Source organism: Oenanthe melanoleuca, chromosome 1, assembly GCF_029582105.1.
Source record: "Oenanthe melanoleuca isolate GR-GAL-2019-014 chromosome 1, OMel1.0, whole genome shotgun sequence".
NCBI lineage: Eukaryota > Metazoa > Chordata > Aves > Passeriformes > Muscicapidae > Oenanthe > Oenanthe melanoleuca.
In genome coordinates this window covers 655,672-683,238 of record NC_079333.1, presented here as the reverse complement: position 1 = coordinate 683,238, position 27,567 = coordinate 655,672, and the positions used below count along the sequence as shown (strand labels likewise).

At 51.6% G+C, this 27,567-nt stretch overlaps 3 protein-coding genes across 16 annotated transcripts in view; all 3 read left to right on the top strand.

The window, feature by feature from the left end:
* C2CD3 (C2 domain containing 3 centriole elongation regulator) overlaps positions 1-16,506 on the top strand; it is a 38,584-nt gene extending 22,078 nt beyond the window's left edge. For 2 of the 6 annotated variants that reach the window (XM_056494933.1, XM_056494923.1), the window contains exons 25-33: positions 288-426; positions 1,118-1,182; positions 1,852-2,087; positions 4,077-4,177; positions 5,045-5,194; positions 7,373-7,581; positions 8,364-9,321; positions 9,957-10,059; positions 15,824-16,506. In XM_056494933.1, coding sequence (XP_056350908.1) covers positions 288-426; positions 1,118-1,182; positions 1,852-2,087; positions 4,077-4,177; positions 5,045-5,194; positions 7,373-7,581; positions 8,364-9,321; positions 9,957-10,059; positions 15,824-16,087 — 2,225 coding nt within the window. In that variant the 3' untranslated portion in view covers positions 16,088-16,506. Of the gene's footprint in view, positions 1-287; positions 427-1,117; positions 1,183-1,851; positions 2,088-4,076; positions 4,178-5,044; positions 5,195-7,372; positions 7,582-8,363; positions 9,322-9,956; positions 10,060-15,818 lie in introns of all 6 variants that reach the window. The other 4 variants (XM_056494959.1, XM_056494939.1, XM_056494949.1 and 1 more) reach the window with 4 other exon arrangements.
* Positions 16,507-16,608: 102 nt separating this feature from the next.
* LOC130254903 (putative mitochondrial transporter UCP3) lies at positions 16,609-20,139 on the top strand. Of its 6 annotated transcripts, none has more exons than XM_056495046.1 (7): positions 16,609-16,686; positions 18,217-18,355; positions 18,471-18,681; positions 18,861-19,055; positions 19,227-19,328; positions 19,407-19,587; positions 19,713-20,139. In XM_056495046.1, exons 2-7 carry the CDS (start codon positions 18,230-18,232, stop codon positions 19,816-19,818), a joined length of 921 nt encoding a protein of 306 aa, XP_056351021.1. In that variant the 5' UTR covers positions 16,609-16,686; positions 18,217-18,229; the 3' UTR covers positions 19,819-20,139. The 6 variants fall into 6 exon arrangements, with proteins under 6 accessions (XP_056351021.1, XP_056351003.1, XP_056350997.1 ...); XM_056495028.1 differs by having other exon boundaries at positions 16,609-17,223; XM_056495022.1 differs by lacking the exon at positions 16,609-16,686 and adding an exon at positions 17,737-17,925 and having other exon boundaries at positions 18,217-18,343.
* A 4,542-nt stretch (positions 20,140-24,681) lies between these two features.
* SYNJ1 (synaptojanin 1) overlaps positions 24,682-27,567 on the top strand; it is a 50,789-nt gene continuing 47,903 nt past the window's right edge. For 3 of the 4 annotated variants that reach the window (XM_056494901.1, XM_056494892.1, XM_056494884.1), the window contains exons 1-2: positions 24,683-25,849; positions 27,089-27,234. In XM_056494901.1, the coding sequence (XP_056350876.1) occupies positions 27,111-27,234 (124 nt within the window). In that variant the 5' untranslated portion in view covers positions 24,683-25,849; positions 27,089-27,110. Of the gene's footprint in view, positions 25,850-27,088; positions 27,235-27,567 lie in introns of all 4 variants that reach the window. The other variant, XM_056494874.1, reaches the window with a different exon arrangement.

Here is a 27,567-nt window from a genome sequence, read left to right as displayed (position 1 = left end):
AGGGTCCTCAGGACATGGGTTTTATTCTTGGCTTTACTTCTGACTTCTTAGATGATCTTGGGCAAATGGTTCTTTTGTTTCTCCTTTGAGTATTCCAGTTTCTGCACTGTAGGTTTGTGTAATATTTGCTTCCATTGCAAATATAACATGCTATCAGCTCCACCAGTGAAAAAGAAGTGTTTTCTAGATGGTGCATTTCTTTACTAATTGTGTGGTTTTAATTGCTGAACTGCCTTTAGATGTTGTTGTTGTTATTAATTTAGAAATCTGATTCCGTATCATTTCAGGAAGCCCCTTGACAGAACGAGAAGTAGCAGCTCCCAGTAGCTGTGTATCATTTGCTGTTGCTGGTGCAGATGCTCCAGTAACCACTCCAGTGATAGAAAATACAGACTCACCAGTCTGGGACTTCCAGCAGCAAGCAAGGTGAGATATGGGGATTTACACAGACACTCCCTGAGTCTGACAACCAGGCCAGCTGTGAAAAGGATGTTTTGTTTGGGGGTTTTTGCTCAGACCTGCATAGCTGAGCTTAAATTAAAACAGATGGATTGACTGCTTCAAGGATCAAGCAGAACCTCAGCAGATCAAGTCATATGTGGCAGTATTCAGGAATTAACCTGTGTGATCCAATCTTGTGTCTCCTCCAGTGTTTCTAATATCTGAATCTCTTCAAACAACTTAAAAACTGTTCTACATTTTACGCTTCATTTTTCCTTTTTCAATTTATTTTTTAATATCCAGGAATGAACTTCAAACATTACAGATTTGAACCACAACCCTAATGCTTTACTGTCAGTGTTTTAATGGGTCATGAAATAAACTGTATTTCTGTTCCTTCATGGCTTTTTGTCCTATCTTTAAATGTGCAGTAAGAGTGAGGAGAGGGAAATACTTATTGAATAAGCAGAAGCCCAAACTATGTAGAGATCTGTTATGCTTTGAGGCTCAGTAATTTTGGGGTTTGTTTTGTTCCTGCCCCCATCAATACAGAAAGAAACTGATTTCTCTGGGTAGATAAAATGGCATTGAAACTTCAGAAGCATTTTACTGCTTTTTCTTGCTTTGCATAAAATATTATGCCACAGATTATCAGATTATTAATATTAATTAACAGATTATCCAAAGAGCTTCTCCTGGATCCACAGCAAACCTTGGTCTTCAAAGTGTGGCATAAAGCAGGTAAAGTTTGTAGTGCAGTACTAAGAGGAGTGTATTTTCTGCTTCCCCTTCCTTAGGTTGCTTGTATTTCATGCAAGGAAAATGCATTCTGTTAAGTGAATTGGAGAGTAGAATTGTAATGCCATCTTTTGCCTTGTGCTAGAAGAATGGGAGAGATAAATACTTATTAATTTCCTGGTCTTTGGCATCTTCCTTTTCCCTATTAATTATCTTCCAAGGCTTGGTTCGTCCATATTCTCTCTGGTTTTATTTTGACAGGGCTTTAGAGGTTGGGTTTTCCTGCTGAAGGAAATTCCTAACTGCTTCCTTCACGTGCTCTTTGTTGTTGCTGCAGCTGGTTGAAGTGCGGCCAGCCAGTTGTAACCAAATACTTTTATCTCTTTCTTTTTACAAATTGAAGTTCAGCTGTCTGATTTTTGCCTCAGAAATAACCTTGCTGTGTATCCAGAGTGTGGTGTGTGCAGTGGTTCTGCTGCCAGTGCCTCTCCCTGCCCTGGGCTGGGGCATTTTTAGCTGAACGAAATTGAGATAATCCAAATGACATCCCCCTGTTGGACAGGATTGTCCCGGACCTCAGGCCAACTCCCAAGCCATAATTCAAGGCCGTGTTTTAGCACTCCTGATACAGTTCCTGTCAGTGTGCCTGTGCTGTGTATCCTCCTTCCCCAGAGTCGGAGCGGGTGATCGGATTTGCGTCCGTGGACCTTTCTCCGCTGCTGTCTGGCTTCCAGCTGGTGTGTGGCTGGTACAACATCAGCGACTTCAGCGGCCAGTGCCGGGGGCAGATGAAGGTGGCCGTGTCCCCGCTGCAGAGCATCGGCCACCTCCGAGGGGAGCGGCGGGCGCGGGCCCGCAGCCAGCCAGAGCGCTCCTCGGTGCGTCCTGCCTCCCCTCCCGTCTCCCCTGTGCGTCCTGCCTCCCCTCCCGTCTCCCCTGTGCGTCCTGCCTCCCCTCCCATCTCCCCTGCGCGTCCTGCCTCCCCTCCCATCTCCCCTGCACGTCCTGCCTCCCCTCCCGTCTCCCCTGTATGTCCTGCCTCCCCTTCCATCTCCCCTGCGCGTCCTGCCTCCCTTCCCATCTCCCCTGCGCGTCCTGCCTCCCCTCCCATCTCCCCTGCACGTCCTGCCTCCCCTCCCATCTCCCCTGCGCGTCCTGCCTCCCCTCCCATCTCCCCTGTGCGTCCTGCCTCCCCTCCCATCTCCTCTGTATGTCCTGCCTCCCCTCCCATCTCCCCTGTATGTCCTGCCTCCCCTCCCATCTCCTCTGTATGTCCTGCCTCCCCTCCCATCTCCCCTGTATGTCCTGCCTCCCCTCCCATCTCCCCTGCGCGTCCTGCCTCCCCTCCCATCTCCCCTGCACGTCCTGCCTCCCCTCCCATCTCCCCTGCACGTCCTGCCTCCCCTCCCATCTCCCCTGCACGTCCTGCCTCCCCTCCCATCTCCCCTGCACGTCCTGCCTCCCCTCCCATCTCCCCTGCACGTCCTGCCTCCCCTCCCGTCTCCCCTGTATGTCCTGCCTCCCCTTCCATCTCCCCTGCGCGTCCTGCCTCCCTTCCCATCTCCCCTGCGCGTCCTGCCTCCCCTCCCATCTCCCCTGCACGTCCTGCCTCCCCTCCCATCTCCCCTGCGCGTCCTGCCTCCCCTCCCATCTCCCCTGTGCGTCCTGCCTCCCCTCCCATCTCCTCTGTATGTCCTGCCTCCCCTCCCATCTCCCCTGTATGTCCTGCCTCCCCTCCCATCTCCTCTGTATGTCCTGCCTCCCCTCCCATCTCCCCTGCACGTCCTGCCTCCCCTCCCATCTCCTCTGCACGTCCTGCCTCCCCTCCCATCTCCCCTGCACGTCCTGCCTCCCCTCCCATCTCCTCTGTATGTCCTGCCTCCCCTCCCATCTCCCCTGCACGTCCTGCCTCCCCTCCCATCTCCCCTGTGCGTCCTGCCTCCCCTCCCATCTCCTCTGTATGTCCTGCCTCCCCTCCCATCTCCCCTGCGCGTCCTGCCTCCCCTCCCATCTCCCCTGCACGTCCTGCCTCCCCTCCCATCTCCCCTGCACGTCCTGCCTCCCCTCCCATCTCCCCTGCACGTCCTGCCTCCCCTCCCATCTCCTCTGTATGTCCTGCCTCCCCTCCCATCTCCTCTGTATGTCCTGTCTCCCCTCCCATCTCCTCTGTATGTCCTGCCTCCCCTCCCCTGCGCTGCACTGGCTCTTCAGCCACTCCTCAGCACTCTGGCTTCCTGGGCAAAGGCACCACAAACTCACAGCACTGTCAGCGCAGACCAGTCTGTGTGAATGCACCAAAACCAAAACCACCGCACTCCTTAGGCCTTCTGCTCCAGGTTTCCATGGCAGCTGCTGGCCAGTGCTAGTTACAGCACTCCAGCCAAGTCGAGCATCCCCATCAGCTTCGCTCTCTTGTTGCTTCAAGGGTGTTCAGGAATTTTTTTAGGAGAATATTCGGTGTCTGGGAGCATGGCATAGTTATATTTGCTGCTCTGGGTGACAGCTGGTGCTCAAAAACATACAGTAGATTCAACTTTTAGTTGGTTAGGAAACATCTAATTCAGCAGGAATCTGTTTTTCTGGGATATTTGCCATTTCTTCTGGCTTTTTCTTTATTCTCCTAGGTATGCTGGGGTGTGGTATAGAAATATAATGCAGCCCTTATCCTACTTTCCATCACTTTACTCTTTGGTGGAATGGAGGGAGTTAACAAAAGTGTCTGAAATGAAAGTGCTGTGAAATACTGCTTTGGCTCAGTGCTGGGAAATCATTTGAATTTTTAAAGCTATTTAGAAAGTCTGAGGTTTTGTTAGATCATCAGGATAATACCTTAATTTCTCTTATTTTCTTGCTGTGAAAGACTCATGTGCAGTGTTCCTTTTTCCTTTTCATTCTAGGTGAAGGTCAGCTTTCCAGCATGTCCTAGTGATTCTGCAAACTTGTCCAAGCAGATGTTGAATTCTTCGTCAAAGGAAGTCAGCGTTCCTGCTCTAGAGCAGTAAGTCTACAGGCTGACAACCTTTTTGATTATTTTCAGGTCTCAAAAAGAGCTCTCTAAAGCAAATTGACTCTGCTGGGAAAATGGTACAGTCTGTCAAAGTGTGTCCACTGTGTTTGGGTTTAAAAATTAGTGGACATTCCCTTTCCCAGTGAAAGGGAGGTGCAGGAGGTAGCAGCCCTGGGACAGATTCCTTTTGACACAACTCAGATGTTCTTTTCCTTATCATTGATGCTTCCTGATTTGTTTCATTTGTACCCTTGTAAATTAGGATTTAAATGATGCCATTGTTCAGACAGGCAGGTTCTTTCTCCAGACTCTGATTAAGAATAAGGGTTGTGTCTGTATTTGTTTTTTTGTTTTTTTAGTAAGTGTAAATTAGCATAGAGTATTCCTGATACATCCCCTTTATTTTGCCTTAACTTCTGTCCATGAGCAGTGAATGACAGCTGGTGAAATGCTGTAGTGTTGCATACTACAGGAATAAGACTGTCAGATATCCTGCAGTATTCCTGCTTTCTGTCCCTTCAAATGAGTGAGTGTTTTAGTTCACGATTTGTTTATTTAGAATACAGAGATGATCCTTTTCCCATATGTCTTAGAAGTTTAGAGGGACTGTGGGCCACCACTCTGGGGTTTGAACAACTGGCTTGGCACCTGCCAGCAGGTGTGGAAAGCTCCCTCCAGCCCCACCATTAAGTTGACTGTGGTATAAATCTGAAACACTAAATGACATTCCTGCGGACATTTGGAAGTGCTAGTTTCACCTAGTGGCTCTTCAGTGGATTTCAAGACATGGGATATTCTTAGTTGGCGGACGCAGGTGGGGGTTCCAGTTTGGTACTAAACACAGTCTGTTTGTGGCAGGAGGAGCCCCCCTGGTGTGCCCAGGGCTCGGCACGAGGAGCACGTGCAGAACGTGCGCAGGTTCCACGAGTCGCTGCAGCAGGCGGGGAGCGCGCGGCGGGCAGCGGGGCTGGAGCCAGCACCAGGGGCTGGGCTGCTCTCTGCTCTCAGGTGAGGCACCAGGGGCTGCCCTGCTCTCTGCTCTCAGGTGAGGCACCAGGGGCTGGGCTGCTCTCTGCTCTCAGGTGAGGCACCAGGGGCTGGGCTGCTCTCTGCTCTCAGGTGAGGCACCAGGGGCTGCTCTCTGCTCTCAGGTGAGGCACCAGGGGCTGCCCTGCTCTCTGCTCTCAGGTGAGGCACCAGGGGCTGCTCTCTGCTCTCAGGTGAGGCACCAGGGGCTGGGCTGCTCTCTGCTCTCAGGTGAGGCACCAGGGGCTGCTCTCTGCTCTCAGGTGAGGCACCAGGGGCTGCTCTCTGCTCTCAGGTGAGGCACCAGGGGCTGCTCTCTGCTCTCAGGTGAGGCACCAGGGGCTGGGCTGCTCTCTGCTCTCAGGTGAGGCACCAGGGGCTGCTCTCTGCTCTCAGGTGAGGCACCAGGGGCTGGGCTGCTCTCTGCTCTCAGGTGAGGCACCAGGGGCTGGGCTGCTCTCTGCTCTCAGGTGAGGCACCAGGGGCTGCCCTGCTCTCTGCTCTCAGGTGAGGCACCAGGGGCTGCCCTGCTCTCTGCTCTCAGGTGAGGCACCAGGGGCTGGGCTGCTCTCTGCTCTCAGGTGAGGCACCAGGGGCTGGGCTGCTCTCTGCTCTCAGGTGAGGCACCAGGGGCTGCCCTGCTCTCTGCTCTCAGGTGAGGCACCAGGGGCTGCTCTCTGCTCTCAGGTGAGGCACCAGGGGCTGCCCTGCTCTCTGCTCTCAGGTGAGGCACCAGGGGCTGCCCTGCTCTCTGCTCTCAGGTGAGGCACCAGGGGCTGCTCTCTGCTCTCAGGTGAGGCACCAGGGGCTGCCCTGCTCTCTGCTCTCAGGTGAGGCACCAGGGGCTGGGCTGCTCTCTGCTCTCAGGTGAGGCACCAGGGGCTGCTCTCTGCTCTCAGGTGAGGCACCAGGGGCTGGGCTGCTCTCTGCTCTCAGGTGAGGCACCAGGGGCTGGGCTGCTCTCTGCTCTCAGGTGAGGCACCAGGGGCTGCCCTGCTCTCTGCTCTCAGGTGAGGCACCAGGGGCTGGGCTGCTCTCTGCTCTCAGGTGAGGCACCAGGGGCTGGGCTGCTCTCTGCTCTCAGGTGAGGCACCAGGGGCTGCCCTGCTCTCTGCTCTCAGGTGAGGCACCAGGGGCTGCCCTGCTCTCTGCTCTCAGGTGAGGCACCAGGGGCTGCCCTGCTCTCTGCTCTCAGGTGAGGCACCACGGGCTGGGCTGCTCTCTGCTCTCAGGTGAGGCACCAGGGGCTGCCCTGCTCTCTGCTCTCAGGTGAGGCACCAGGGGCTGCCCTGCTCTCTGCTCTCAGGTGAGGCAGCCTGGGCTGCAGGGCACGGCTCAGAGGGACAGATCCTGAGGAGATGGAAGGGAAACTGCAGGAACTGATGGGGAGGCTGGCAAGTGAGGCTGGGTGGGGTGCTCCACACAGGAATGCGATGCTGCAGCAGTGTGGGGAACTGTGGAAGGGGAGCAGCAGCAGCAGTGTTTCCAGAGCTGGAGAGAATGCTTGGATTTATCCATTCTGCTACTGCTGTCACAGAACAGGTGCTGTTAGGTCAATAGTGCCTTCAGTTGACTTCCACAGGTACAAGGACAAGGCTGTGAGTGTTTCTGGGGTGCACAGGGCAGTATACCCTTGCCCATCAGGATGCTTATTGCTAGAACCACTGTTCTCTTGACTAGATTCTAGGTTTAAATGAGGTATAAATTTAGAAGAACAGTATTCATCATCTGTAGGAATGTAGGAGTGAAAGATTTCCTGAGGTATTTCATCCCTTCCCGTGCTACAACAAGGGATGTATCTTAAAATCCCTAGATCTTAAACACTTAGAAATCCTCAGATTTTTATCAAGCTCAGCCATAAGTCAAGTAATATCCTTGGCTTTAACTTTTACTGGAAGGCCATCTCAAATCCAACTCCTTTGATTAAGCAAGTTTAGTACTAGCTCTTTTTTAGCTTCCAGCCTGTTTCATAGCCAAGTCAGGATTTGTTCTGGAGTGTTATTCTTTTGCTTAGAGCAGTTTCAACACTTGCCTACTGATCTGCTTTTCAATAAAAGCCTTTGACCTTTTATTTGCATATTTACATGTTGTTGACTAAAATGATCCAACTTAAACCCAACTGCCACAGGCTTATTCTCCCCCTCTTACCACTGCTTGCAGAAAAAACTTGAGCGAGCTGGATGAGGTTCAAAGATACTTCAGTGAGAAGCTGACTAGGTCTTTCCCTGACTTCAGCACATCCAAACCAAGCCATGAGGAGTGGGAGAGTGACCATCAGGGCTCAATGAGCAGAGAAGTGCATCCCAAGGGTTGCCATCTTTTGGAAAAATCCAGTCAGTTGGTGTCTCAGGTCAGCAGCCTAATCAATGGTAAGTTGTTGCTGTGAGGAGCAAAATGATAAGGAAATCAAATCCCTGCTGATGCTTTTAAAATAACTTACCAGAATAGAGAATAAACTGGAACCCAGAATTACAGCTGCTGCCAATTGGAAAGTTATTTCCTGATTTTTCTGTCCATGGCTTCCTACAGGGTAGCAGTGTTCCCAAGAGACGGAGTTGAAGGGCACATCCCTATTATACCAGAATTCGCCATTCTTCTGCCACCTTGATCTTCTGTTTTTTTCCCCCTCTTTATTCTCCAGAGTTTTGCTCTTTTTATTTCCTTTTTCATGCTTAACAATTTTTTAACAAAATGTTTTTACTGCTCTTTTACATACCTTCCTCTACAATCTGTTCCAGAATCCTTCTTTTCCAAATGTCCCCCATCATTCCCTTGGAGCAGGACTTGCCTCAAAGTAGTTGGCCACTTTACCTAATACTGGTGATCTCAATTCTCAGAGGATGCAAGCAAGGAATAGCATCTGCTCACTGGGAAGCAAGAATAAGCAATTGGAGCTTTTTAAAGAATTTGTAAAATTTCCCAATAATTTTATCTTTAATGCTTCTGTTTTTTCCTTAGCATTTCTTTTCCTCTGGCCTTGTCAGTGGAAAACAGAGCAGAACATGCTCACGTCAGTAGTGTTTGCAAAGCTGTGCATGTTTAGCTCCCAACCATCATTACATCTAGGACTTTCTGCCAGACTCCCAGATAAATCAGATTTAAGCTGAATTGTTGCTCCATGCATTTACTGATGCTGTTTTTTGTTAACCAGACTTGCAGACTATAACTAAAAGCAGCAAAGAAGCTTCTGATGTACATCAGGACAGCATGAGGAAGCAGGGTGCTGTGGATGTGGCCAGGTGGAAGGAGGAAGGAGCCAGCCCTGGAGGTGCTGGTCAGCTGGAGCCGGACGCGCAGCAGCCGTGCAGCACCGGGACATCTGTGTTTGACAGACACATGCTGCACCAGCTGCTGGGCCCCCTTGTCCCTGAAGGTGAGCATCCAGTGGGTTGTAGCCACGAAGGTGCCATTGCCATCCAGCCACACAGTGAGGAAGAATACGAGGAAGACGTTATAGAACCACGAACTCTTAATGAAATAACGACCGTGACAGACAGGACCAGCCCCTGGTCCAGTGTGGTCTCTGAAACAGGGCAGGGGGCCGAGCAGCATCCTCTGGACCCCAGGCCTGAAGAGCAGCATTCCACAGATGCTGGTTGCTTCCAGAGAGGGAACAGCAGCACCTTGTCCAGCATCCTGCAAGGGGACAGCCAGAGCGTGCTCAGCGCCCTGAGCCCACCCACGAGCCCCCACACAGGTGGGAACAGTCCCTGGGCAGCAGCAGGAGACTTCCAGACCTTCAGCAGCAGCACGGGAACAGCAGAGAAGGAGCTGCATCCACCTGCTGGACAGAGCCTCTGGAACAGAGCACTGAGCACTGAACCCATCAAGAGAAGTGTCGAGTTCCATCCAGGCTCCGAGGAGCTGCTGCCATTCCCAGGAGACAGGGGTTTGACCAATGGGAAAACCACTGAGAGAGGGGAGGAGGAAAATGCTGAGGTTGTAAATGGAGATCATCAAAACAAAGAAGGAAGTGGTTCTGATGAGAACTGTGTTGAGAGTGTATCAGCCCAAGCTGGCTCAGAAAGAAACAGTGAGAGCTTCCCTGATGACAGCAGTGAAGACCCAGTGGAAGGCTCAGAAAACTCCATCAAATCAAAAATGCCTCTGTATCCTTTACTCTTTTCTTAAACACTCCTTGCATTTGATGACTCTTCTGCTTAGTTAGCATCTTCCTGGCCTCAGGACATAAATTTGCTATGTGAAGCTCTTTCCTGGGAAATGAATCCAGAACTGGTGGTCTGGGAATGTGTTGGAGGACCCCATTACACTGTTTCACAGTGGTGATGACTTCCTTAAAACTTGCAGCCAATAAATTTTGTAATTAGTGAAAGTCGCTTCATTTTGGATAGTTCTGACATGTCTTCATGCATTTTCTTTCCGTGTTTTTATTTCCCCATGTGTTAGATTTCTTGTGTTTCTCCTGTATTAAAAGAAACATGCTTTATTTTGCTTTTTAAATACTTCTTAATGTTTCTTGCACAAATTACAAATCTTGGATTAAGTGTTGGAATTTTTGCAGGATGAAGTCCTCTATGAATTTGTGAGGTATTGTTTTAAAGCAAGTTGGTGTCCCATGCTCTGTGAGCCCAAGTGAGAAAACCAAGTGTTAGAACAATGGAATATTGATTAAAACAAATGAAATTTACTATCTGGGACCTGTTAACAGGTGAGGCTTTTTCCACATCTGGAGCTCCGTGCTGCTGCATACTGCCAAAGGTTGTTCCTTAACAGCTCTGCTCAGATCTGATCCTGTTGTTGTTCCCAACTTCTTCCTTCCACCCCAGGAGATGGAAGCCTCCATGAGTCTGCTCAGCACTTCTTCTTATCCTTCCACATCTCCAGAAGTAAGTATGGGATGTTCTTTCCATTATTGTCCAACTTAGTCCACTCCTTAAAGCAGGAACAAAACTTCTCCCTTCCTTTGCCTGCTAGCACTCAACTTAGATGTGATGGCTTTCAAATTGTGTCAAGGGGAATCCTCCCAATAGCCCTTCCCTCTGTGAGGATGGTTTTTAACATGCCTGTGTTGTCTGTCATCCTTATGCCTTCATATCAACCAGTTGTTCAGTATGCTCAGAAAATTCTGCTCCACCAGGGTCAGTGGAAGTGGCAGGTTCTCACCCACACTTTGTGCTTTAATTTGAGGTGACATGCCTAATTCTGAGGAGTTCTAATGGTAACTATGGCTTCAGTTTATCTCTTTTAGATCAGGATAAAATGAGGAAGTTTGCAGGAGGGGGTTCCTGGAGAGGTATTTTGTAATGGTTCTGTGACCCAGGGATAGTAGAATAACTTGAGTGATTGCTCCTCCTGGACCAAAGCTTTGGATTGCTGAGGATTTGCTTTTTTATGGTCATGAAGATTTATATACTGAGAGGTTTGTGGTTCGGTTGTTTCAACATCTACATATGTATCTTATTTCCAGTTCATAAAGAGAGGTTATAAAAAAGAGAGTGACTTTTTACACAGGCAGATAGTGATGGGATGAGGGTACACAGTTTTAAACTAAAAGAGGGGAGATTTAGTTTGGATATTGGGAAGAAATCCTTGTGAGGGTGGGAAGGCCCTGGCACAGAGTTGCCAAGAGAAGCTGCGTCTGCTCCATCCCTGGAAATGTTCCAGGCCAAGTGGGATGGGACTTGGAGCACCCTGGTCTAGTGGAAGGTGTCCCTGCCCATGGTAGGGGTTGAAATGAGATAAGCCTTAAGGTCCCTTCCACCCAAACCATTCTGGAATTCCTTGACCCTTTTCCAGCCCCAGCTCTGCTGTGGGTGTTGATGTGGATGTGGGTGTGCAGCAGCTGGGCTGTTTGTTTACCACTCCCAGATAAGGTGATAGTTTTGTTCCTCTCCATATGACCTATGAAACAAACACTTCAAGGAACATTTATGTCACTGGGAGCAGCTTGCCTGAAGAATCAAAACAGACCCAGACAGCCTCTAGTAGCTCTGAAGTCATAGACACCTGTGGTTTAATACTAATATCAGCTTTACTTGAATCCCCTCTGTGCAGTTCTGAGCTGAGTGGCTGGAACTACAGCCCTGCAAATTATTACTAATTAGGTAAAATGTTAGCAATGCATTATTTGGATATTTTGATCTTAAAGCACTTAATTTGAGGATTAACTGGCACTAATCCTTTGCTGCAGCACTTCTAGTGTGTGCTGAGACAGGATTCAGCTATGCCTTGTGCATCACATTCTCTCTGTGGAGAGCCAGTTTTCCACTGCTACCAATACATAGAGTTCAGAAAAAAGTGCTTCCTCATAGTTCTGCTTTTAATTGGCCTTGGGGACATCAGCTTCTAAATCTGGACTTGGTTTGGTTCTGCACAGGTCAGCAAACACCAAGCGTGACAGCAAGGCTGAAACCTGAGCTGTCCTCTGGACATCACCAGAGCCCTCACTCACTTGGCAGCTGGCAAACATCTCTCCTGGCCTTCCTAGTGCTCCTGCCACCTCTCCCTGGCTTGTCTGACTCCCTGCTCTCCCCATCTTCCTTCCTGGAATGACCAAGCAGTGCTGAGGTGTGGAGCTGGGCAGTCACAGCACAGGCGCTGGCAGCATTTGAGACAGAAGTGTTGTCTCAGCTCTTGCTGTGAGAACATGGGGCCCTGAGGAGCTGCTGCAGCAGCTCAGGCTCAGCATGGATGCTCTGACCTCTTTCCAGGGATCAGAGTTCTGTAGACCCTCACAAAACCTCTTTGTTTTTCACTTCTTTTCTCCACTACATCAAACTAACACTTCCCTTTCTTGAGGTCCTTCCCAGATCTTGTCTTCCACACTGCTTACCTGCTCTCAGTGTGGGCTAGAGGATAGATTTGAAAAATCAGAGCCTTTATAAGCTTTTCCATAAAATGCCAGGATCCCAAAGTAGTTTGGGTGGTAAAAAACTTCAAAGCTCCTCTTGTTCCACCCCCTGCCATGGGCAGGGACACCTTCCACCATCCCAGGTTCCTCCAAGCCCTGTCCAGCCTGGCCTTGGGCACTGCCAGGGATCCAGAGGCAGCCACAGCTGCCCTCACAGGGAATTTCTTCTCAATATCCCATCTAACCCTGTCCTGTGGCAGTGGGAAGCCATTCCCCCTTGTGCTCCAAGGCCACTCCAGGCCCTTGGCTAAAGTCCCATTCTAAATGCTGTGATATTTTTCCCCCTCACCTCTAGGAATATTCCAAAATGATAAGAAACTTGTGTGGAAACCAGTTTTACTCGGAATATTTCATATTTATGTATACCTAGACTTACCTTCAGTGTGAATTGGAAATAACACAACCTTGGGCAGATTCACAATAACAGGCTTTGTGTTTCAAAAATGCCGATGGCAGCAACAGCCTACACATCCTTTCTTGGTTGTGTTGTTTCTTCTTGGCCTGCTGGACCTTGCTGATTTCCTGCCTGGAAAGCAGGAGTAGGTGCAAGGCCAGTGCCAGGTTGTAGCCTGCTAGCACAGATCTGTTTGCCCTTCCTGCTGTGTGCAAACAAAACTGCCAGCAAACTTGCTGAGCCACAGTGCTGAAACATTCTGTGTCTCCAAGGCTGGAATTCTCTGACCTTGGAAGAGGCCATGTCCTCTCATGACATGCTCATGAATCTGCTTTAGTCCAGCCCCTGGCACACAGGCACTGAATAATCCTCGGCTGGTTTCAGTGTCACTGCCATTCCTATAAAAAGCAGAGTGAAGCGTGATCCTCGGTGCTCAAGTCCCCTTTCCTCTTGCATCTTCCCCATGGGACATGTGTACTTCCTGGCTGAGCACCAGACCCTCAGTCTCAGAGACAGAGAGGGAGAAACCTGGGATGGGCACTGACCTGAGCCTGTTCCTGGCGTGAGGAATGGTGTAAACACGACATTTCAGATGTGTGCTCTGGAAACTATGCAGGAGGAAAAAACTGCCTGTGAGATGGATCAAAGGAAGGGTCAATGTCCAAAAAAGAGGAAGGGAGCTGGGGAAGGGTCTGGAGCACCAGGAGAGGCTGAGGGAGCTGGGCAGGGGCTCAGGCAGGAGAAAAGGAGGCTCAGAGGGACCTTGTGGCTCTGCACAACTCCCTGACAGGAGGGGACAGCAGCAGGGATGGGCTCTGCTGCCAGGGAACAGGGACAGGACAGCCTCACGTTGTGCCAGGGGAGGTTTAGGTTGGATATTAGGGAAAATTGCTTACCCCAAAAGGTTGTGCAGTCCTGGCACAGCTGCCCAGGACAGCGGTGAGTCCCATCCCTGTAGGGATTTAGAGCTGTGTGGATGTGGCACTTGGGGACATGGGATAGTGGTGGCCTTGGCAGGGCTGGGGAATGGTTGAGCTCCATGATCTTATGTGCTTTCCCCAACCTCAGTGTAATTCCATGGTTCTGTGATTCTGGTCATGTGTCTGAGCTGGGAGTGCTAATGGTGCCTTCAAACCTCGCTCATTTGAGTCCCACCTGTACATACATGTAAAATAGCAGCAAGAACTGGTGTTAAACCTTTCCCACAGCCAGAGGTTCATTTTTAGGAAGGTCATTAGGATAGATACACACATCCTAACACCACTTCATCCTGCACTTTGGGCAATGGTAGGAAAATGGGAGGAGGTGTATTTTAGCTGAGCATGTCTGAAACAACATGCCAGTGGTGTGTTTTCCAGGCACACCTGGTTTCCTGACTTTGGGAGCAAACAGACTGCTCTCCTTTGCCTCAGTGACATCAAATAGCATCAGGCACCTGCTCTTGTGTTTTGGCTTCGGAGTACAGAGTGTTTTAGGGGTATTAGATGTCAGGAAGGAATTATTGACTGTGACCCTGGCACAGGGTGCCCAGAGAAGCTGTGCTGCCCCTGGATCCCTGAAAGTGCCCAAGGCCAGGTTGGACCCAGCTTGGAGCAACCTGGGAGAGTGGGAGGTGTCTGCCTATGGCAGGGAGTGGGACTGGATGAGCTCTGAGGTCCTTTCCCACCCAAACCATTCTGGGGTTCTTTTTCCTACATTGAAAATGGGAGATGCTGGCTCTCCATCCCTGGCTGTGCTGGACATGTGGCACATGGAAAAAGGGAGCTGTGGGAAGCAGGAAATGCAGTTTCATGCACCTTTGAAATAGGGTTAATTGGCAGATTGGGGCAATTTCCTAGAGAGATGCTTTCAGGTGCTGTGCAGAACTCAGGGATCAATCACTACCTCTCTCCAGCCACTCCTGAACTGTTCCTTGTCAGATGGGCAGAAAACAGCGTGGCAAGAATCAGCTAATGTCCTGGTCTCTGCATAGCCCTGTCCAAGGGGAGTGCTTTGCCCAGTGAGCAGTTCTCTCTGCTGGTTTTTAAGCTTCTGCTGTGGCCAGGTCTGTATTGAATCTCTCTTGACTACTTACGTTTTGGTTTAAGAAATTCATTCTGGAGAATTGTTTAGAAGAAAGAAGAGCAAAGCAAAGATTCTCCTAATTATCCATGTCTGTTATTTGAGTGCAATAGACAGGAAGTGTTTTAAAGTATTTTACCTGCAGGCTGCCACCTGAGCCTGTAATGCACAGAGTACCAAACACGAGGACTCACTTATTCCTAGAAAAGCCATTTCCCTCTCCAGTGGGGCATATCAAAGTGCACAAAACAGGGTCGTGGTGCTGTTTCTTTTGGGAGGGAGCTGGGCACTTCAGGAGACCTTTCCCAAGGCTCAGAGAAGCAGCCCAGGGATGTAGGTGAAAGGCCAGACTGGCGGATCAGTTTTCCAAGAGACCTTCCTGGCCCCGCAGCTTCCTCCCCTGAAGGCTCCTGGAGCAGGATCGCTTTTCTCAGTGCTTCACAGGCACAGCCAGCTCTGAACTAGCTGGGGAGAAATGTGTTTCTTTGTGTGCTGAAATTACTGCTCTTCTCGTGCTGCTGGAACATCACGGACAAAGCCGGGCTGTGGGAGGCTGCTGGCAAAGCTGGGAGGAGATGACTCTGTTTAAACCAGGGATTTTCCTCTCATGGGCTGCTTCTTTGGGGGCCCTGCAGGCATCTGAGCCTGGACCATCCCATTTATCATGGAATCACAGTGATGGTTTGGATTGGGAGAGACCTTAAAGCTTATCCAGCCCCAACCCTTGCCATGGCTTCCACTAGCCCAGATTGTTCTAAACTGCATCCAGCCTGGCCTTGGGCACTGCCAGGGATCCAGGGGCAGCCACAGCTTCTCTGGGCAACCTGTGTCAGGGCCTTTAGCACCCTCACAGGGAAGAATTTCTTCCCAATATCTAATCTAAATCTCTCCTCTTTTAGTTTAAACCTGTTCCCTGCCCTGTCCTGTCAGCAGGCTTAAGACTTGTTGCATTGTCTCTCCCCTGTGAGATTTGGTCTTCAGGGTTCTGCAAATGACTAAGCAAAATAATAACTGAAAGCCAAAATGCAGTCAGGTCCCAGTGACTGTACCACTGTCGTTCCTTTGGCTTCATACAGGGAGGTTTTGGCTGAGGGTGGATGCTCACAAGTTCAGAGGTCACTCACCAGAGCCCCTTTCTGGGGTTCAGATCATTCTGTTTCTCACTGGGATGGTTTTGTCTGTGTGTCCAACTTGTCACCCTCTGCACAACCCTGTGGTTTGCCTCGGCACAAAACCAAGCCCAGGGCAGAGCTCTGACAGCTGGTCCCTTCTCTCCCCAGAGCAGGAGTGGAGCCGTGCTGGGAGGAATCCCCTACCGCAGAGCAAACCGCCCCAGGCCCAGCCCCGAGCTCTCGGAAGAGGAGACCAGAAGAATCGCCAGGATCTTCTCTGCCCAGCTCTCCAAGAGGGAATAGTGCTGGCCAGAGGCTGTGCACAGCAGAGCTTCCTAAGCCATGGCTGCATGGCAAGGGCTGAGCCCTCCAGCCAAGGGGAGGTGGAATCCACGGCTCCCAGGCTCTGTTTTTGTTTGGCCTCATTGGTGACTTGAAGTCCTCTCTTTAGAAGGGCTTAGAGCCTGTGGTCACCCACAGGGAGCTGTGTCTTGTGGGGGCAGGCCCCCAGTGAGATGCACCCCTGTGAGTAACCCATGGCCTGTTACCTGCTCTCCAAGTAGTCCAGTCTTAGGATTTATCCCTGTGAAATGGCCCTTTCAAAAATAATTGGTGGGCAACACAATTCTCTGTTTCCACAGGTGCCCAAAGTGCTTGTGTAAACACAGGCCAAGGCACTGTAAAATCTGGTGGGTGTACCAAAGAGGGTGACTAGAAAGATGAGACTTTTATATTTATATTTAAATTATTTTTGTACACCTTTCAGAGAACAGACTTTGATGCCAGCAGAGCTCAGTTATTTTTGTACTACTCTCTCCCGAGTTTGTTTCAATAAAATTCCCCTGGTTTCTAGTCAGCCCGTGCAGTGTCCTTATGCCAGGGCAGGAACCTTTCCTCAATAGGGGACAGGGTCTCTCCCAGATGAGCTTCCAAATCAGAGAAATGGTGCTGGAAGCTGGGGTGGCCAGGAGCACATGGAAAGATTGCTGCTTTGCCAAGGAATTGAGTATCACCGTGCAGCATAGCTCCATGTGGGGTGAGTCGCTAACAATCCGAGCTGCTTTTCAAAGCATGAATGGAAGTCAGGATTTAAGCAGCTAGAGGATCAGCATCCCATTTTTCTCCCACTTCTGCAGTGTTGTTTTTCCCAGGGGACACCCTGAATTCGTAATTCACTGCTGGTACAACTTGCCCTGTGATTGTGGTCCCTTTCCCTGCCCTCGCTGGGTTGGGATGGGAGGTAGAGGCACCCAGTGTCCCCTGGAAGGGCAGGAGTGACGTGCAGGCTGCTTTCTCCTGGTGGCATCCCCAAAAAAACTCAGGCAGGATGCCAGCGGGGCTGGGATCACTTTTGCAGAGGAGGTCATAGCACTGACCCCTGAGCTGTATCTTGGGCATGAGGTAAACAGCGTCTTCCCTTCAGGTTTAGGTCAGCACTGGAGGCGGGCAGGAAAACAAAGCAGGAGCCAGCTGGAGAGGAGTATTGGTGCCAGGCAGCTTTGTCTGGAGCCCAAGGGATGGAGCAAAGGTGGCTTCAGGGTGTCAGGAGCACTCCAAGTCCCTCTTGGGCATGGCGAGCTCAGGTGTGAGTGCACAGCACATCCTGAGGGACCTTTCTGCCTGTGGGGCTAACAAGAACCAGGGGTTAAACACACTGAGCTTTTAAAAAATGGAGGAAAAGAGGCCTTTCTTCACTCCACCTTGTGTTCCAGCCTCTTATCCTGAGCCCTGTCCCTCCCAGCAGCCTCAGACCCAATGCCTGGCCACACTCTGGCATCATGGGTTTGAGGGTGTTTCACTCCGAGGTGCTCACCCAGCCCCTGCTCCACCTGAGCTTGGGGAACACGTTCCACCATGCAGAGATAATCCTGCTGGGAGCTCAGCAGCTGTCTGGGATGGATTGTGGCTCGTGGGCTGTGTCGCACAAAGGGATCCAACCTGCTCTGCACAAAGAGCTCAGTGCTGCACTGCCTCCAAAGCACTTGCTTGTAAAGCCTTGGGGCGAGGGTTTTCTGCATCTCGTCCTTCTCAGAGTGGTTTAAGGGTAAAAGGCAACATTCCTTCCCAGTCCAATGCAGGACCTGAGCCCCGTGAGGGGGGCAGATGACCCAGTCCCATCAGCTGAAATGCCACTGGGGCAACACTGTTTTCCTGTCACCCGATCCCTGGCTGCTGGAATGTCCCGGGTGCTATATAAGGGTGGGGCCAGGGAGAGGGCTCTGAGGGCACTGCCTGTGCAAGGCAGGAGCTGGAACACTGTGCCGAGGTCCCTACGGTGAGGCCACGGAGGGACATGGCTCCGGGCAGGTCACTCTGGGGGAGACCATCTCACCCAGCAGGCCCTGTTACGGCTGGGGTGGGATAGGGAAGGGTGGGCAGTGCTGAGCAAGACCTGTGCCTCAGTTTCCCTGGGATAGAAGGGAGGAGACAGGGCAGGATGTGGTTTTTGGGATTGACCAAAGCCATCAAGAGCCACCCTGGCACATCATCACCTCCGCTGCCGAACAGGACACCCACGTGAAGCCCTGTCCTGATGCTGCCCCACAAACCCCTCCTGTCCTTCCAGCCCCTCTGCCGCCATGGTGGGTCTGAAGCCCCCCGAGGTGCCCCCGACGGCCGCCATGAAGTTCGTCAGCGCGGGGATGGCCGGCTGCGTCGCTGACCTGTGCACCTTTCCTCTGGACACCGCCAAGGTGCGGCTGCAGGTACGATCCGCCGGGTCCCCAAAGCGCCGCGGGCAGGGGAGCCCTGGTGACCGCCACAGGGTGGTGGCACTTGGGGAGCAACAGGAGGTGGTGTGACGCAGCTGGCACCCCACAGGTCCAGGGCGAGGTGAGGATCCCCCAGACCATCGGCTCCGTGGAGTACCGGGGTGTTGTGGGGACGCTGAGCACCATGGTGAGGACGGAGGGCGCCCGCAGCCTCTACAGAGGGCTGGCAGCCGGGCTGCAGCGCCAGATGAGCTTCGCCTCCATCCGCATCGGGCTGTATGACTCCGTGAAGCAGCTCTACACCCCCAAGGGTGCTGAGAGTGAGTGTCCCGGCAGGCCAGGCTGCCCTGCACACCCCCTTCCTGGTGCACAGCCCCCTTCCAGAGAGAAACTCACCCTGGGGACCACAACCCTCGCTGAAGCAGGCCACTCATCCTGGGGTCCCTGCAGGGCTGGGGGTCCCTGCAGGGCCAGGAGTCCCAGCACCTGCCCTCTCCAGACATAGGCATGAGCACGCGGCTCCTGGCTGGCTGCACCACGGGGGCTGTGGCCGTGGCCTGCGCCCAGCCCACGGATGTGGTCAAGGTGCGGTTCCAGGCGAGAGCCCTGTCAGACAGTGCCCGCCGGTACAGCAGCACCGTGGATGCCTACCGCACCATCGCCAGGGAGGAGGGCATCCGCGGGCTCTGGAGAGGTAGGATGGACAGGCATGGGCCCGGGAAGGGGATGGGGTGGGAATGGGAATGGAAATGGTGATGAGGAAGGGAAGGATGGGAGCAGCAGGGCTGGGTCACCTGGGTCATCCCCAGGATGCTGCAGGAGGGGCTGTGAGCAGCATTCCCAATGCCACCACCCTCCTGCCCAGGGACGATGCCCAACATTGCCCGCAATGCCATCATCAACTGCGGGGAGCTCGTCACCTACGACCTCCTCAAGGACGTGCTGCTGCGGACACAGCTCATGACAGGTGAGGACGCGGGGGAATGTGGCCAGGTGCCATCCCTGTCCCTGCAAGATCCAACCCCCAGCTCTTCCCCACCTTCAGACAACGTCCCGTGCCACTTCGTGGCCGCCTTTGGCGCCGGGTTCTGTGCCACAGTGGTGGCGTCCCCGGTGGACGTGGTGAAGACGCGGTACATGAACGCCAGCCCCGGGCAGTACCGCAGCGCCCTGAGCTGCCTCCTGGCCCTGCTCACGCAGGACGGCCCCGCCGGCCTCTACAAGGGGTGAGTTGGGCACCTGCAAACTCCCTGCGAGCCCGCACAGAACCCCAAACATCCCAACCCAGGGCGGGACTGCGGGGCTGGGGTGTCCCTGCACGTCCCCTTGAGGGCTGCTTCTGCCGGCACAGCTTCGTCCCGTCCTTCCTGCGGCTGGGCTCCTGGAACGTGGTGATGTTTGTGTCCTACGAGCAGCTGCAGCGCGCCATGGCGCTGGCCCGGCCGGGCCTGGCCTGAGCCCCCGGCACAGCATCCAGCAGAGTAATTCAGCAATTATATTAATTGCCAAAGCGCCGGGGAGTAGCGGAGCCACACGCTCGGGGAGGTACCGGAGAGACAGCAGAAAAGATGCTGTTTGAGGAGAAACGTGGGAGAACGGAGGTTTTCAGAGAAGAGTTTTAAGGGATGAAGGAAAAATTGTTGGTTGGCTTTCCAGCCAGGGAGAACAGCACTTCCCAAGGGCAGTGGTGTGGGCAGATGGGACCAAGCTGAGGGCCAGGGAATTCCCGTTATTCCTTACTGGCGCTTACAATAAACTGCCCCTATGGGGTCTGATCACGGCGTGGTTCAGGGTTTCTTTACCTCTTTGGGGTGTTCAGGGTCATTGTCCCAGCTCTACGTGTGACACCAGTCAAGCTAACACTTTCTATCACTTTCGGTGCACTGAGCAATTTCCCACTGATCTCTAATTATTCAGGTCTGTCACAATCACAAACAGCAGCTCCACCTTTTGCCCTGCCAAGGCAGCAGATCCTTGGCCAATGCCAACCACTCTAAAGCCTCAAATGGTCCCTCAAATGGTCAGAACAGTGAAAATGTACATCCTAAGCAGGAGAGGACACAGAATTCCCTTTCCCTGTTTTTCAAGCATAAGATAGCTGGGAATTGCTTCATTCCCATGGGTAACTGGCAGGAACGAGCTTTCCTCTGCTATCACTCCATCTGTAGCATCCTCATTTGTCACAGACACTCAGTTCTATTTTGAGGACTCCCATCAGAACACTGACTCCAGCTGTCAGAAGCGAATTCCTAAGGTGGTTTTTACTTGCTGGAGCCAGCGGGGATGACCAAGGCCCGCTGCTGCCCCCGGGATGGGACTCGTTGCTTTTTGCCGTCGCTTCTCTCTCTGTCCCCAAAGCCCCGGGCTGAGTTTAGCGGCAGTGCTGCCGCCTTGTGGGCACAGCGCGGTGCTGCAGCCACCCCCGAGCCCTGGCAGTGCTGCCGCCTTGTGGGCACAGCGCGGCACTGCAGCCGTTCCTCGAGCCGGTGCCGCTGCTCGGTGGTGGGAGGCGCGTGCCGGAACCCTGCCGGAGCCGGGTTGCACTTCCGCCGATCGCAGCCGAGCTCAGCCGAGCGCAGCGAGCGGCACCGAGCCCGGCCGAACGGAGCCGAGTGTAGCCGTGAATAGCCGAGCTCAGCCGAAGAGCCGAGCTCAGCCGAACCGTGCCGAGTTTAGCCGAAGAGCCGAGCTCAGCCGAACCGTGCCGAGTGTTGACGAAGAGCCGAGCTCAGCCGAACCGAGCCGAGTGTTGACGAAGAGCCGAGCTCAGCCGAACCGAGCCGAGCTCAGCCGAACCGAGCCGAGTAACTCACAGAGCAGAAACAAACCCCCAGAGCCTCAGCAGCACTCCCAGCACAGGAAGGCAGCTTTGGCATTTTCTTTGCAGCTGTATTCAAGACTTTCGTTGCGCATTTTCAGTGCCACCTTAACAGTGATTTGTTTTCCTTGGAGCTCTCAGGATCAGGAGGAATGGTGATCATGCCCCACTGGGAAAGCACGCAGCAGGATCAGTGGTGCAGCTGTGTCTGTCCTGCTCTCTGCACTTTCCAAGGATGCCCTGGAGAGCTCTGGCTCACGGCAGGATAATCTGTGTGTGAGAGCTTCCAGTGCCTGTGTGTGCAGCTGGATCACTCACTGGGCATCCCATGGAATCCCTGAGGTTGGAAAAGCCCTTTGTGATGCTGAAATGCCCCCAAGATAAACCCTTCCAAGCTGGAAGCAAAGCAGTGGCAGGGAGGGAAACCCAGTGAAGCTAATTTTAAACTTTCTACTATTAAAACATTAGAGTCCATTTCTATTTTCACCTCAGAATGAACCGTGAGTATACCAAAGTCTGGCTAAAAATACTGTTCACATCTTTGGAAGATACTAATTATTTATCTCTCTACTCTATTATTTCTGCATGATTATGGAGACTCTAGGAAACCACTACTCTTGTCTTTTCAGAATTATTTCTAAGGGAGTTCAGTTCAGCAGCAACTCCACTATCACAGCTAGCTCTCTTGCTTTTATCCTTGGATTCATTAGTTGAAAATAACATTTCCTGACAATTGAAATCAGCTTTAAGCAGAAGAATTGAGCAATACCCACAACTATAAACAAGCAAAGATGCAACATCTTTTATCCTACAGGCACTTTTGAGATGAGAGTTTCTAACACAGTAGCCCAGTATTATGAGAAATACCTGGTAGCTTTAAGAGAACTGTAATAAGCCATTAGCAGCTGCGTGGTACAGCTTCTCAAAGCTGCCTGGTGAAGATTAAAATATGGACATGACAGTCACTGCTTTTTGCAGCCTTTTTAAAGGCCTGAAAGCTTTCAGATTCAATGAGGCTGATCAGCAATTGTAGAAATAGTCTGTGGAATCTGAGCAGGAGTTTCTGTTCAAGGTTTGTTACATAATCAATTATTCAGGTAACACAAGCACTCTGCTCTTCCCAGCACACACACAAATGTGTATTTCCCACTGGGGTAAGAATCAACATCCTGTGCTGGCACTGCTGTCTTCTGCAATTATATTTCTTTTTTACTTTATCCATCCCTTCCAACTGGAGATATCTTATGAAATTGGATAAACTGCACTTCATAAGAGGACAAAATGATCTGTACTTTATTTAAAAAATAGAAAAAAAAAAAAAAGACAAAGACCACTTACTTTCAGAGGCTGCACAAGCACTAAGGTATACTTCAGGTAGATTAAATTAGTTATTTTTGATTCAGTACTAAAATGTACTTAAGAACTAGTAGAAATCATATTCCTAACAGTAAAGGGGTTATTTACTTAATGGAAATTCCTGAAACGCTTCCTAAGCTCACTTTGACAGCTTTGTGCCTACACAAAAGATGTTTGCCTAAATCTTACACAGCCTGCTGTGATAGTTTGTCCATCAGTACTCAGATTTTCCTGTTTGAACTGATAAGGAACTCTAAGAACACCCTGCTAGCCCAAGCTGTGAAAACGTCTCATCCTCTATGGAGACTTCACTCTATAAAGCTCTCCACAATTTGTGTATTAACCAAAGAGCAATCAAGCAAACTGGATTCTGTTGTGTTTAACAGCATTTATGGAAAAGGTGGTGTGCTTCATTATGATTCATAATGTATTTGCTTTGAAAAAGTCTGCAGTGTGTATCCTTAAACATCTGTTCATTTGATAAAGAAAAATCCAGTAAATATTCCAAAATTTTTCTCACAATAATGACTGTTCTTAAAATCTTTCATTCACAGAAACCCTCGAGCTGGTTTGGTATGCCCCATTATCACTCAGGATAATGAATTCTGCAGCTGCACTGGGGCATAGCAGATGCAGTACACGTGCACTGTACAAGAGGGTTTTAAGGAAATAACACAGATAAACATAGATATAAGCACATGAGCATAGGAGCATGACCCCGTGTGAAATCTTTTCTCATTCATATCTCTTTACTCTTGTGACTGAGGGCATCTCTTGTCTTACAGTCACATAAAGTTGTGGGTTTTTTGTAAAAGATGGAACAAACAGTGCTAAATGCATGAATGGAAGAATGCTAATCTCCAAATAAAAACAGAGTCTAAGTCCCAGGAAGGAACTGGAGTTCAAAGAACTGATGTGGTCACACATGAAAATGCAGTAGTGGAACGGATCTTTGACTAATTAATTCTTACAGGAATCCTAACTCAACTAGTGTTAAAAGTGAATTTCTGCACATGATACATTAAGCCCGGAGGCAGTAAATGATTTCACCGTTGAGCACCTGAGCTAGACTTGAATAAGCACGTCTGTTGCATGACCAGTGAGCTCTGCTATACTGGAACCAGTCCAAGGGAAAACACTGCAGGAAAAATGTTTGGTGTACATTGTCCTATGCGTGCATAAAAGCATCCTGTGTGACACCTTTAACATGAACTCATGTTACACATTTCTACAATGCAATTGTAGCAATAATTGGAAGCAATAATCATTCTGGGATTTCATTATGTCATTAAAGAGATTGATCTGCATTTATTACTGTCCTGTTTGAGTCTGTACCTGATTTCTTTAACTACAATCAGACAAGCAATTAAACCAGCATGTGAGAAGACTCAGAAAGGTGAGAGTTGTGAGTATCTAGGATGCTGGCACACCAACATAAACATAAGGAATCAAAAGCCTAAAAGCAGTGGCAGAAATATCCAACTCGAGGACAGTAGGCAAATGTAACTTTTAACACCACGGTTTCCATACGTTCAGTGGAAACAAAGCTGAGGTTCCCTGACCTCGAGCTCACTGCAGTTAACTCTGGTCTCAACCAAGAGTCACTGGTGAACTACATGTATTTATTCCCTTTTGATATTTGTTATACGTGTGTTAACATACAGACTGATATGTGAGGCTAGTTCTGATGAGTAAACAATCTTGCTTTTAGACATACCCATCACTAGGACTGTAAGTCACTTAAAACTTTTTCCTTCTATACTGAAGAAAATTCCTCTCTCTCATCTGAGTACCGTTGAATAAAACGGACACTTACGAAGAACGGAGGTGGGGAGAGATGAAGGAGTAAACGTTTTCCACAGCACCTCTCTAAGCACACACAGTATAAGCACACACTGTGCCGGTTGTACCGAGAATCCTGAGCCAGGACGCCCGGCACTGTCCGCAGGGCCCCGGCGGGCTGTCCCCGCCGCTGCCTGCCAGCGCCGCAGCCTGCAAACGCCGCGGAGCATCGCGCCGGGGGCGGGTCAGCGGCGGTGTCGCGCGCAGGCAACCAACCAGACGACTAGGCGAGGCGGGGTCCTTGCTGTCCCGCCGTTCTCGTCCCTCCCCAAGGCGCATGCCGCCATCCTTGGAAGGTCAGTAATGCGGTTAAGTGGTTACTCCCAGCTGGAGCATTAAATAGTCCCGGCCCCAGCATGGTCTGCACCCACAGCTTGGCGACGAACGTTGCTTCGCAGACCGGACAGGACCAAGGCAAAAAACCCCCAGCCAGGGGGGAAATAAACCAATCACCCAGCAGGGGCCATGGGGACGGTGGAGCGGGAGCCGCGGGCGGCAGCGGGGGCGGGGCCCAGGCCAGGTGCGGTACCGGCGGTGTCCGCCCCGCAGCGCTTAAAGCCGCGCTCGCTGCCCTGCGGCCGCCTTGGTCCTGCCGTGCCAGCGACAGCTGCGCCGGGAACGGGGAAAATCCGCTTGGCTCGGGCAGCTGCGGAGTCTGCCTCCGAAGCTCCGCGCTCTTCGCGAAGAGGAGCCACACGAGCGGCTGAGGGTGCTAGGCTTGTTCAGCTGGAGAAGAGATGGAGATGAGAACTCCTGAGGGCTCTGCAGCTTCCTCCCGAGGGGCAGCTCTGGCCTCTGCTCTCTGTGACCAGTGCTAGGTCCCAGGGAAGGGCTGCAGCTCTGTCGAGGGAGGCTTAAGCTGAGTTATCAGGAAAGGCTCTTCCCCCAGAGGGTGCTGGCACTGCCCAGGCTCCCCAGGGAACGGGCACGGCCCCAAGGCTGCCAGAGCTCCAGGAGCGTTTGGCCACCGCTCCAGGGATGCACAGGCTGGCATTGTTGGGGTGTCTGTGCAGGGACAGGGGTTGGACTGGATGGTCCCTGTGGGTCACTTCCAGCCTGGGATGTTCCCCGGTTCTGTTCCGTGACTGCTGTCGGGAAGACGCCGGCTTTAGGCGGCTCCCTGCCGACCCGAGGCGCTGTGAGTATCGCAGCCCTTCGCCCAGCGCGGAGGCTCAGAGGTGGCTCGGTCCGTACGGCTGTTCCGAGCCCGTCCCTTGGGTTTTGCCGCTCGTAATAATCCCGCAGCGGGGCTTGGGGCTGGCGGTGTTCAACGCCCGGCGCGGTTCGTTCAAAGCACGGCTCCGTCCCGCCGCGGCCCCAGCGCCCGCCCCCTCCTCGCCTTCCCTTCCGGGGCGGGCGGGCAGTGCGGAAGGACGGGGCCGGGAGGAAGCAGATCTTGGTGGATGCCGCCGGCTCCCGGCAGCGGGCGGTGAGCGCGGCGGTGCCGCGGGGCCGGGAGGAAGCAGATCCCGGTGGGTGCGGTGGATGCAGCGGGCGGTGAGCGCGGCGGTACCGCGGGGCCGGGCCGGGCGCCAGGCCAGGCGGGGCGGGCGCTGCCAGGCGTGTCCCGCTGCGCCGCGCCGGAATGTGGCGGCCCGGCCGTGCCCCGGGAGCGGAGGCGTCGGAGCGGGCGGTGCTGTGTCCGGTCCGGAGCTCAGGGAGCTGCCGGGAGGGCAGCGCGGAAAGCCCCGCTCCGGTGCTCGCAGCCGTCCTCCTTCGCTGCGTGCTCCCGAGCTCAGCACGGGAAGCTTGGCTGCTCTCGCACTTGTTTATGGTTTGCTGCAATGGGAGGGTTTGGGGGGTTTTTAAAGCTCTCGCGTGTGGCTGGCGGACAGCGTCACCGGTACGACATTGCGATGTTTCAGCCGCCGCAGGGCAGGGTTTAAATCCAAATCCAGCCCTGCTTTCGTTTACAAAAGGGAGGAAAAAAAAAAAGTCGGAAGTAGGTTTGCATTTCTGTACGATCCATTCAAATGTCTTGACTGTTTCAGTGTTTAAAATATACTGTCCTTTTCACAAGGTCGGAATTAGCAAGATAAATGTTAAAATTGAAGGCTGCCTCTCTGCTTTTGGCACTAGTTTACCATTGTGGTGCTTGCTACTCTTCCATATTGCTGGTAGCTGGAAAACCTTTTTTTATTTCTCTAAGAAGAAAGCTCTTAATTAAATATCGGGAGAGGAATTGCTTTAAACTAGAAAACAGTAGCATTGGATGTAGATATTTTCCCTGTGAGGGTGGGCAGGCCCAGGCACAGGTGCCCAGAGCTGCTGTGGCTGCCCCTGGACCCCTGGGAGTGTCCAAGGCCAGGCTGGACGGGGCTTGGAGCAGCCTGGGATGGGGGAAAGTGTCCCTGCCCATGGCAGGAGTGGAACTGGATGAACTTTAAGGTCCCTTCCAACACAAAACGGCCTGTGATTCTGTAAAATTCTGGTTGTCTCAAAGAAGCTTTTCAATAGAATCCATGTTTTGAAAGGTATTTCTCTGGGTAGTTCTGGTTTTGAAACATCTTATGTCATCTTTAGGTAATCCTTATATTTGTTTGGACAGAGATAAACTAAGTCTCTTGAGGGAGAAAGAGGGAGCAGGGGGTTTTGTTTGTTTTTGTTGAACATGTGAAATCCCTCGGAAAGGAGTGGGGGGTCAAAGCTGTCTTGCAAGAAGTGTCTGGAAGCACAGGGAGGTTTCACTAACATCATCTTGTGTTGGACAGGGCTGCCTGTGTTTGAGGCAAAATGGCTTTCAGTAAAGGATACCGTGTCTATCACAAGCTGGAGCCACTTCCCTTCAGCGTGATGGTGGAAGCCAGGAACAGAGAAGAATGCCTCATGTTTGAGTCTGGAGCTGTGGCTGTCCTCTGTAAGTCAATCTGTTTTGATAACTGCTGGGTTAGAAAGGTGCCAGGCTTGTGACACACATTGTGTGAGCCATTTCTTTGTGGAATGTAAAGGAGCAGCTCTTCTGTTTTTCTGTTTGCTGATGGAGAGGCTTCTGATTTAAATGAGAAAAGAGACATTTTCTTATTTCATCTGTTGAGAGAGAATTTTACACATTTAATTACATTTCTTTATGCATTTATGTTTTCATGTCCACAAAATTTTCTTATAATTGCTTCCAACATCATCTTGTTTCTTGGGTTCTGAACAAGCCTATTTTGAACACATGATAATTCATTGCTGAGCTAATTCTCTA

What these genes read in the sequence shown, in the direction of transcription:
- LOC130254903 (XM_056495002.1), top strand. Translation starts at nt 17,777, where the DNA reads ATGCCACTGGGGCAACACTGTTTTCCTGTCACCCGATCCCTGGCTGCT. An exon ending in CACCCCCAAGGGTGCTGAGA is followed by an intron (nt 18,682 to 18,860) that starts GTGAGTGTCCCG and finishes TGCCCTCTCCAG; the next exon opens with ACATAGGCATGAGCACGCGG. An exon ending in CCCGCCGGCCTCTACAAGGG is followed by an intron (nt 19,588 to 19,712) that starts GTGAGTTGGGCA and finishes CTGCCGGCACAG; the next exon opens with CTTCGTCCCGTCCTTCCTGC.